General features: G+C 39.6%; 1 protein-coding gene across 11 annotated transcripts in view; it reads left to right on the plus strand.

The window, feature by feature from the left end:
- LOC121652816 (epidermal growth factor receptor substrate 15-like 1) overlaps positions 1-10599 on the plus strand; it is a 35415-nt gene extending 24816 nt beyond the window's left edge. For 3 of the 11 annotated variants that reach the window (XM_042005854.1, XM_042005851.1, XM_042005852.1), the window contains exons 25-26: positions 2618-2634; positions 5499-10599. In XM_042005854.1, the coding sequence (XP_041861788.1) occupies positions 2618-2634; positions 5499-5568 (87 nt within the window). In that variant the 3' untranslated portion in view covers positions 5569-10599. Of the gene's footprint in view, positions 1-682; positions 2635-5498 lie in introns of all 11 variants that reach the window. The other 8 variants (XM_042005848.1, XM_042005853.1, XM_042005850.1 and 5 more) reach the window with 6 other exon arrangements.
- The last annotated feature ends 332 nt before the right edge of the window (positions 10600-10931 follow it).

Raw genomic sequence — 10931 nt, forward strand, 5'->3', positions numbered from 1 at the left:
CTGATGAGAGCGGATGAGGCTTGGGATGCTACAGAGCTCTGTATGGGGACAAGAAGAGTCATGAATGCATCTTGAGTTCAACACAGCTTTAGAGGTGTAGTGAACACAGTGAACATGGAGCACAGATAACTTCTTGACATGTAGACTATCTTAAGCACAGTTCTTGTAGAAGCTCTCAAAGAGGTTCTCTTTCTGCTCTGTGTCAGGGCTTCACAAACGTTTTATGCTATTTTCACCAAAATTGTGTGGAGAAGTCTAAGCTGCTGCTGCTTGTGTTGGTGCTTTAGCTTTAAGCTGCTCTGTGATTCAATTAAAAACAACTGCTTGTTCAGCTCAGCTGCTGGAGGAGCTGCTTTTTCTTCTGTGCAATGAAATCTGGTGTTGTCACCACCTTCTGACTCAAACTCACTTCCATCCAGCCGCCATTTGATCTGTGTGTTGCACCATCTTTGAGGTCAACCTGGTGTTTATGGTGGAATGCACATAGAACAGGTTTTTGTTGAGGAAGCGGGAATCAGGGCATTTCTGTAGTGAAAATAAATAAAAGGATTAATGACTGGTCCATCAGACCACTGACTGGCTCAGTTCTGGTCCAGACTGTGAAACTCTTAGTGTGTTAGTGCCTTTTTTTAATTTTTAAAATCATAACACCCTTACTGAACCTAATTAAATGTCTATACAGCTGTTTTCTCGGGTGAACCGTGGAGACTTTTAGGAGAAGGTTCAGGCTGTTTGGTCCGGTATCTTTCCACATCAGCATATCACAGCAGGAGGCTTTCTGCTGGAGTGATGCTTTGAGAGGAAATTAAGTCTCTCCTTTGCTATTGTTGCTTTGTTCTGATGACCTCTGTGTCTTCATTTTCAAAGATGAGCGATACCTCGTCTGTGATGATGGACCTGTGTTTATAATTTTTCATTTTGAATTAATTCAGAACACATGCAAAAAGAGGTTGGAAACTATCCAGTAACCAGGTCAGTGTAACCTTATTACAAGAACATAGCAACAATACTGAGACAAACATACACCTCCTATTCTTTCTGTCCGGTTAGAGCTACATGACACAATATGAAGTTTTTAATCAAGTTATGTTTTTTCCATTATTTACAACATCATACTGCTGCTTGGTATCACTTTCTTCTGTTGCCCCAACAGCTTCATTTCTTGGTGTCAAACTGGAAACCATGCGACAGATCTGTTAGCTGGGTGTTCATGCTGCTCCATCTGTCGTAAAAATCTCACTGTTCATGGAACCGATTTAGATGGGAAGAGAAGATGGCAAATTACACCTGTTAAAACTTTTAAAAATGTATGTGAAAAGCTGATATGGTGCACAAGGTGCTAAAAAGGGCTGATTTGAACTTCCACAAGTGAATTCCTGTCGTACACCTGAGCGTCAGTGAGCAGGAACCCTACCATTGTCCATTTTGTTGGAACACAATGACAAAGAGGTCACAGAGCTGGTCCATTTGGGAAGAGGAACGTAGAAATGAGACCTAATATCAGCTAATGGTAGAAAACTTACAGTCTGCACACATGAAAACATCACCTTCCCATCCCCACATTTACATTAACCCAACATTATTCAGTTAACTCAGTGTTAACAGTGTTTCTCAACACACTGTGTCTCATCAGAAACAGCAGTATCACCTCTCAACTGTCAGCTGAGTCTGTTGGCCCTGTAGGACCTTCCTGTGTGTGTGTGTGTGTGTGTGTGGTGTGTGTTCATGTTTATTTCTGCTCTTTGTTCTGTCATGCATGTATTTGTCTTATGATGTTACTATTTGGCATTTTCTTACCACTCTCCAGAACTATCCTTCTTCCTACTAGCTGACCGTAGCTCCTGTAATCTCTCTGCTTCACCATCTAATTTTAGACAGCCTCACATACAGATTATTTATGAGCATCATTTAAGTAACACAAATCGGAGCAAATGCTCCATATGAAAACATCACATTTTATTCTTGTTGAATGTTTTTAGTCTATATTGGGTGAAGCCATCACTGCAAGACCATTTAAATCAGCATTATCAATATATCCTGGTTCTTCATCTCTAACGACTCTGCTTAATATCTTAAACATCCAGCATTTCATCATCAGCCAGTTATTGGCCACCAAGCAGAAAAATGCAGCCCTGGTTGAACCAGCCAAAGATCTTGAACTAAAAAGATGTTTTAGCCTTCCTTACTTATTCCTTATTAGATCTTACTTGAATCCACCACAGTGTACATCACCAAAATATGGATTTGTCCATCTGCATGTTGCATGTTGTTTTAGGAGTTTGTTTGAATTGTCTTAAGTTTTGAGTGTGGCTCGTTTTTACTTGAAGGGATTTGCTGCCAGTTCTGTTTCATCTCAGTCCAGTAATGTCACAGCAGTCTGCCTCGGCCTCAGCAGCTGCCAGCATCTCTTAGTTTTACTCACACACCAGCAAGGTGAAGCAAGTACAATCGCTTGCTCTGAATGTAAAGATACTAAAACTTACAGTGTTTAGAGGACTGGGAAGAAACTCTGCAGGTTTCCCTCTCAGCATCTGTGTCTGGTGCTGTAGCCTAGATCCAAGAGCTGAATGATTTCTGCTGTATAACTTCTCTGTTTTGTAATTCACCCCTCTGACAGGACCTGACAAAGTCAAGGTAAGAGATTCAACCATGTTGTGTTTTTGTGTGCTAAAAAGAGCTTGTGTGGTTATAATTTATCTTTAACAAAGTGAAGTAAACAAGAACTAAGGCTGCACAGTGTGTCACAGTACAGATTCAGTCTGTCTTGTTTACTTATATGTGTTTGATATCAACCTTGCCTTAATCACAAGATTAGCTGTCCACAGTCAGGAGAAATTTAGATAATTTCCCAGAGTGCTGCAAGCTCAACTCTACTGAACAAAAATAAAGACGAAGACAAAGGAAACGGCAGAAATCTAAACTCTTGGTTCATCTGTCCACTGTAAAATAAATCCAGAAAAACTGTTATTATTGAAAGGAGATTACAAAAGCAAATCAATTTAAAGAAGAAAGAAATCCTGGATATATCTGATCAGAAATTGGTTGGTCACTAGTAGTTAACAGGACATATAAATCCCCAACAGGTCAAATCAAAGCTGAGATGTCAACAAGATGTAGGTCAGCATTTGATTTCAAACACAATGTGAAATCTGAAAACAGTAGCCGTCTAAATGATCGCTTCTGTTTACCACATCTCTCTGCTGTTACTAAAAACGACCCATTTAACATGTGGTTCTGTTAGATAATGTTAACTTCGTCTTATGTTGAACTACTCTGAGTATTACTAGGCCTGAGTACTGAGACCTGTGGAGTCTGAGATGTAGCTCCTGGAATTTCTACATTTTCTTGGAGCATTACACAATCTGACCTTTGGCCGAACTTGCTGTACTGTGCACTCCTGGGAAGAATAGCTCTCTTGAAGGTTTTTTTTATTTGTGAATAGTATTTCTTACCGTAGAAGGGAGTTATTGTTTTCGATGTAAAAGGATACAGAAAAAGTTTGGGAAACAATGCTCTAGAGAAAGTTCTTTGTTCTTAAAACACATGAAATCAGAATTGTTGTTAATAAATGTTATTATAGGGAGAAATAACACATTTCCTTCTCCATCAGATCAGATTATTACTCTGTTTAGTTCAGTTTTATTTATGCAACACCCACTTAAAGCAATAATCAACTCAAGGCACTTTAAAGATTAAGTTCAATCTATTTATAATCCAGTTCAAATCCATTATAATCCACATCAGTCCAATTCATTTGACTTTCTTTAATATAAAGCCAATTCATAAAACATTGCCTAGCAAAAGAAACCAACAGACCCCACTGAATCTTCACTTTAATTCAATGCCCCACCCTGAGATGCATGAGGTGACAGTGGAGAAGAAAACTCCATTTTAACAGGAATAAATCTCCAGTGGAACCAGAACCAAGAAGAAAGGCCATCAGTTCTGACTGATTGAGAGAGCGTGGAGAGGACAGGAAAGAGGGGTCGACAAGCACCATCACTCCAAGCCAGAGATGCCTGCTGAGGAAGTAAAATAGAAACACAAGTTAATGACCATAATAATGTCACATATATACAGTACATGGAGAGTAAAGAGAGCGGAAAAGATCTCAGCTAATCATGGGATGTTCCTCAGCAGCTTCAGCCTATAAGAAGTGATGGCCAAGGGTCACTCAAGCCAGCTTTAACCCCAAGCTTTATTAAAAAGAAAGGTTTGCCGTCTAATCTTAAATTTAGAGAGGTGTTTGCTTCCTAAACCCAAATTGGGAGCTGGTAACGCATGTGTGGCATGACAAACCCCATGCACCCATCATCTCTCTGTCATGACGGTGGGACGTGGAGAGGCAAAATGGAAAAGATGAGCCTGCAGTTTTACCGCATTTTAATTTGTTTTTTTATCCTGCATTTTGCACCAGCGTGTCTGCTCCAGTGGCTCTCTGGTCATCTACATGTTTGTGCAGCACTGCTTCTTCTCTCTCCTCTCAAGTTGTTCCATGAAGGCTGTCAGTGATCAGCTGATCGGCTTTTTTCTCTTGTTGCGTTTGTTTATCGTTCAGCTGAGGAGGAAACTAGTGGTTCGTGGTTCACACCGGCACATATTTACCCCGAAGTATTGTTCCTGGTACATCCTTCTCTAACACAGTGTCTAGCTGGTGGTAGACAGGGTTTATTCTTCAGCTATGCAGGGGCAGGTCTAGAAAAGTTTTTATGTGGGGCCAGGCAGGAGCACTGACCAGGAAAATGGGGGCACAAATGCGACCTTTTTATAGGTCTAGATTTTATTAAAATATTGAAATGATTATTGCCACTAAAGTGATCATCTAAAAGTGAAGAGAAACAAACAGCCAATGATATATTTTAATAACAGTTTGGGTGATGCTGTTGTAGGACTTTTATGCTGCAGAAACACTTACACTTCAGTGATAAAAGGAAAAACGTGTTTTTATCCAGATCATCAGTTTTTATCAGTGTTTCTTCATCAATGTTGACTTCAGTCGTCACATCTGGTGGTTTTATGACAGAAATTTTCACCATGGAGATGGTTGGTGAGATGATGATATATGAATTCTACATTATGATCTAGAATATGGTAGAGGTGATTTAGAACAACATATAGAAGCACATTATATGCTGCATTTACTGACCCTTGGACATCTGACATTAAGTCAAGGGAAGGTCAGTTAATTATTTGTAAGTATTGGCTTGTTCTGTTGATACAATACAGTAAAAATTGGCAAATTTCAGGCATAGTTGCGAATGGTGATCAATCATAATTCATTTGAAAGCTGTGATTAATCTGATTAAAAGATTTTAATCATTTGACAGCCCTGATATATATATATATATATATATATATATATATATATATATATCTATATATATATATATATATATATATATATATATATATATATATATATATCCAGAAAGACTGTCTGATGCTTTCTAAAGACGGAGCTGGAATCTGAATCTTGTCTTTTCTTTGTGTTTTTGTAGTTTGGGAATGAGGCTCAGCAGCTGGAGTGGGCCAAGCGAGAGAGCGAACGAGCCGAGCGTGAGCGGCTGAAGAGGCTCCGACAGCAGGAGCAGGAAGACCTAGAGCTGGCCATCGCACTCAGCAAGGCAGAGATGTCAAACGCGTGACCTGGAAGAAACAACATGCCAGCATGCTCACAGCTGTGACTGACATGAAGCTTACCACTGAAGTTACTCTTAACTGTACACACACACACTCAGAAACTGTACATTATGCTAAACTTATCACTGTAAAACTTGAAGAGTAAAAGTATGAAGAAGGTGATGAAGAGGAGCCCAGAGGGACTGACAGATCACCTCAGCAGTTTGTATTTGAGCCTCCAGCTGCAGAGCAAACTACTCACTACACAACTGGATGTCCAGATGTTTTCATTTTACTGTAACACAGTAACAGATACACACTGATGTGGTCCAGCAGTGCCTGTTGTGGAGGACTGTAGAAGACAAACTAGGTCTATGTTCTCAGAACTGGTTTGTTGGAGGATTGAACTCTGAACTGGATGAACAGCACTGAAAATGTTTCTCGTGTTCTCATCTATCTGGGTGAGAAGATTTCCCCAAACAGCAGGTTTCTTTTGAACATTACAGCACAGCCTGGTTCACTTTGAGACCAGAAACCCCCACCTGGAGTCCAGACTAAGAAGGCCCACCTGGTTTCCACATGTCATCACATATTCAACTTCAACTTTGAGGATATGTTGTCCACTGCTGAAGAAAACACAGAAACTGAAGTTGGAAAGCCCTGAGAGTGCTGGATGTGTTAAAGTGGCTGTTGATCTGATATAAAATGAAGTGCCACACCACATGTGGTTCCTGAGGCTTTCTGCTTTATGTTTCTGGTCTCAGGCTCAGGGTGTCCACATGGTGTGTATGTGAGGCTACATGAAGAAAAGCTGCTGCACTCAGCAACATTTGACAGAACTTTTCTGAAAGAAAACTGTCACCATGGTAACCAAGAGACTGAAGCAGAAGCAGCTCTGGCTTGTACGATCTGTCAGAAAGAGGACAACATGGATGGAGGAGGAGATGTGTAGAAGATGGAGGATTCTGCTGAGCTCTGTTCTTCCATCACTGAACATGTTGAAATCTTATGAGCTTAGCCAACACCAACATGAGCGAGCTGTTTTTATTTTAGATAAGACGAACAGCTTCTCGGTGCACTTCTCTACCAGAGAAAACCACCATGTGGACAAACTAGCTGAGACAATCGAGGAAGACAACTATTAGATTGTCAGTCAGCCTGGTGAAACCTTCATTGTTCTGAGTCGCACTGACAAACTGTGAAAACAAACCCTCCTGTGTGAAAATGTGTTTCATAAAAATTGTTTAGGGTTACAGATGTGGAGTCCAGAGGCTCTCCGTGAATCTGGAGAACCTAGTTAGGCACAGATGGAGACCTCCTCATCCTCTGTGACTCCCAGTGTAACTGACATCTCGTTCACACTCTGTTGGTCTCCTGTGATGTGAGCAGCGAGTGTAAAGTGTGTTAAGCTGGATCTCACAGCAGAAAGGCAGATGAGGGAACACTTTCATTCATATGAAACATTTTTTTATTGTTTTTTTTTAGTGATGATTGTAACACATTTTTCTACCATAAGCTGGATATTTAGTGTTTTTATTTCATCAGGTAGTTTCTGTGGTAACTGAGTTTCCAGCTGTCTCGCCCTGCTTTGGAAAGGTTTGTGACTGACAGATTTCATGTGTCATAGTTCAATATTTCATCATTGGATCCACCACTTATCTGTTTTTATATATTTTATTGATTTACTTGAAGTTAGAGGAGACAAACCGAAGGCAGTTTTAGTTTGATTAAACAAAAGGACCTGTTCGTTTTCTGAACGGTGTCTACTGTAGTTGTTGTGTTCTTTGTGTGGCCACTTCCCTCTCAGCTTCCTCTGCAGTGCTGAACATCGTCTGATGGAACTTGCATAACTTCAGGTGTTTAAACGATTATCACCAACTTTATTACAGGCCTTCAGTGTCTGTGATCAGATTGCAGAGATGATGAAGAGCTGAAAGGAAAGAAACCAGCTCTGTTCCTGTGATAATGTTGGAGTTAATGATAAAAACTGGATGGTTGTGGTGACTTCAGATGTTCATGTAACTGATGATGAAGAGGAAGGATTGTTGAGATATGAACATAGATATTAGACATGTTGAAGCAGCTAAAAGTCTTCATCATGTGAGAGCACCCTCATTCAACAGAAATGAGAACAGAAGTGTGAACAGTGTTAGTTTGCCTCTAGCAGCTTAGTTCTGTAGTAGTTAGTGTTGATACTGAAGTTAGGTTTACAGTAAACGGACAGCCAGCTGAAAAAGTAGCTTGATGCCAGAAGTGAAGTAAGATGGCATCTTTTTTGTTTTGTTTTGTTTTTTTGTATTTATATTCATGTCTATCCTGAATCAAATCAGTTGTCGCCAGTGATCTGTATGAAGCAAGTTCAGCTTGGCAGGTGTGAGCTCTGACTGTACCAATTGTCTTCGTAAAAACTTTGCTTCCCCTTAGCTTTGAAATATTATCTTATTCCCCATACTCCAAAAACACAACATCAGCCTGTATTGGCAAACAATGTGATGGACAGGATTTGTTTTTCTTCCAGCAGCAGTGACTGTTGAGTCTCAGCAGACTGCAGTCAGTCCTCTACAGCTCAGGATCATACGTCTCAATCTGTCATTGGAAGAAGCGTTAAGAGGTTTTACTGAAGCAAAAACATAAAAAAACTCCTTTACATTTCTATCATGAAAGATGATGAAATGATGTAATATAAATGACTTGATGGAGTTCAATATGAGCCAGTTACTTTCTCAGCTGGTTGATTTTTAACTTCAGGAAATAATCTGTTTGCTGAGACCGGACCACAGCGTTTGCTTCATCCAACTAAAATAATGAAAGAAAACGCAATGCAATCCACTGTTACGTGAAATTAGATTTACATAATGTAATAATATGCTGAGTTAAAAGGAGGGAGTTTCCTCATGTCCTCTCCTGACCTGAACGTTGAACCTGGAACAGTTCAGTACAGCAGAAAGTGCTGCTACTCTGGCACCGTCTGTGTGGACGCAGGGTTAGTTTTCATTTCTAACAAGGTCACAACAATCGGTGTGGCCGGACGGTTTCTGGAGCAGTGGGAGTTAAAACACAAAATTCCCTGAGGTTTGTGTCTGCGGTGTGTCAGCTGGAGGGATCAGAATGTAAACCCTGTTTGAAAAACATGAACAAAAGTGTGTTACGTAGCACATATGTGTGTATCTTAAGAGGCATCATGCTGGAAACAGAGGACTTGAAAGAAATTCTGCTTTTTAGTCCTCCTTTGTTGGAAGTGGTGGATAAATTTTGGAAGTCCGGTTGGTCTCAGCTCAGAACGCTGCGCTCACTCCAACTTCAATCAAAGTCTGGGTTTCATCTGGAACTGGTTTTGATGCTCTGTGGAGCTCCCAGGACAAATACTGACCCATGTGATCAAAGAGATGCTTTCAGTGTTCTGCAGATGTTTGATTCCAGCTGTTGGTACCACAGACAGGTCTGTCAGTACCAGAGGGAAGCACCTGATGGTCTGACATTTGTCTTCTGTTCTACACTGGTACCATCATTCATCCTGTGTGACCTGTTAAACTCTCCACTGTGCAATAGTTTTGTTTACTTTTGTGTGTATGTTTCAGATCAGTCTGATGTTAATAGCTTGATATGTAGAAAATGTTTGTGTTTTTCTGTCCCCGTCTTTCATTTGGTTCGACTACCTGCAAGTTCATTAAGCTCTTTGCTTTCTGACACTCAGTATTATTTAAATATCTACAAGTGAAAAAGAAATATTTATGGATTAATGATGAATGAAAAATATATTTACAGCTTAACGTGTTTAGTTTAGACGGAGATTTATTTCATTTTGACATGAAACTTTTGAACTCACAGACATGTTTTAAAATTAAGTTTTTCTAACAGAATTTGGGGAACTTGTTTTAGACTTGGTTAACTTTAAGTTAGGTGAATTTATTTCCTTCTCCTCCTCATAGCAACATAATCTAACCTGTCCAGAAGCATCCAGTCTGTGTATTCTTACCAGTGACCAAGTGAGGACTAATGAGAAAAAGTCAGATTATAGAGAACCAGTTTTAGTTAATAGTTGTGGAGAGTTGGTTTGCTCTAACAGTGATCCTCTTTTCACACTCACTGCTGTTTACTAGAATAATTACTTCAAGACTTTGAGCTGCTGTCTGATTTATCTGTTTGATGAAGATGGTTCCAGCAGTAGAGCTGAACTCTCCTGCAGGCCTCATTAAAACCAGATATCAACTCTAAAAACACTGATTTCTAGTCTAACTTTGGTACTTAGTGGTGCAAATTAGCACCAAAAACCTGCTGGGCCTTCCTACACTGCTCCACCTCCCTCATCATCCTCCTTCTCCTCCTCTTCCTGGTTCTGGAGGTGTTTTAGGTGCAGCCTGCTGGTTAACAGCTTCAGTGACTTAAAAGTGCAGAAACATGCAGGAAGAACTTTTAAAAATATGTGTATATTTCTGTGTAGCATTTAGTGCTGTTTTACTATCAGAGATTTGCACATGTAGAAGAAATGCAGCATGAGACAAACTGAATTTAACAATCAGAAATATCTTGTTTGAATGGAGATCAGGCAGCAGCATCCCCCTCATGAAGGAGAAAAACTTACACTTTGACATTATAATGTTTCTTATTTTTTTTAGACTTGAAGTTTGTTGTTGTTTTTATGATTCTGAAAACTCACCAACATCTCCATTTTTTAAGTTTACTCCTATCAGCCTCCAGCTGAATTTTACTGATGAGTTAGTTACCTGGTTAGGACAAACCAGATGGTTAGTCTAGAGAAGGTATTTAAGTTTGACCTGTTTAGATTTTATTATTTTTTTATTATGGATTTAATTTAGTTTTACATCAGTTATTTGTCACTGCTCTTTGCTGAGTGCTGTAAGGGAGGGGCGATCAAGGTGGGTTGTGATGCTGTTAAGAAAAAAAAAATGCTGCTGTTCCTGATGATGTCATCAACCCTGCTACTGGTGAGCTCTTTGTAAATAATCTGTGATTCCCAAGTAAAAAGAAATCTGAGCTCTTACAAAAAACTGCTGTTGTTTCCTTTGTCATCACACAACTTCAACACAGTTCACATTCGTCCTGGTTTGAAGGTTCTTCCATGTCAAACATCAGATCCCAGCAGTTGGTCCCATAGTTTTCATCTAATACATTTTTATTTATTAAAAAATTAACAGTTTATATTTCAATACAGCTGTTTTAGTCTGGTGTTATTGTTTTATCTGTAGTCTGCTGGCAGTGTGAAGCACACACAGCTAACAAACACAGCTCTGAAAAAAATGGAAGACTTAGAAAAGGAAACATTCCCCTTCATATAATGATATGATATGATA

This window comes from Melanotaenia boesemani, chromosome 14 (genome assembly GCF_017639745.1).
Source record: "Melanotaenia boesemani isolate fMelBoe1 chromosome 14, fMelBoe1.pri, whole genome shotgun sequence".
Classification (NCBI taxonomy): Eukaryota; Metazoa; Chordata; class Actinopteri; order Atheriniformes; family Melanotaeniidae; genus Melanotaenia; species Melanotaenia boesemani.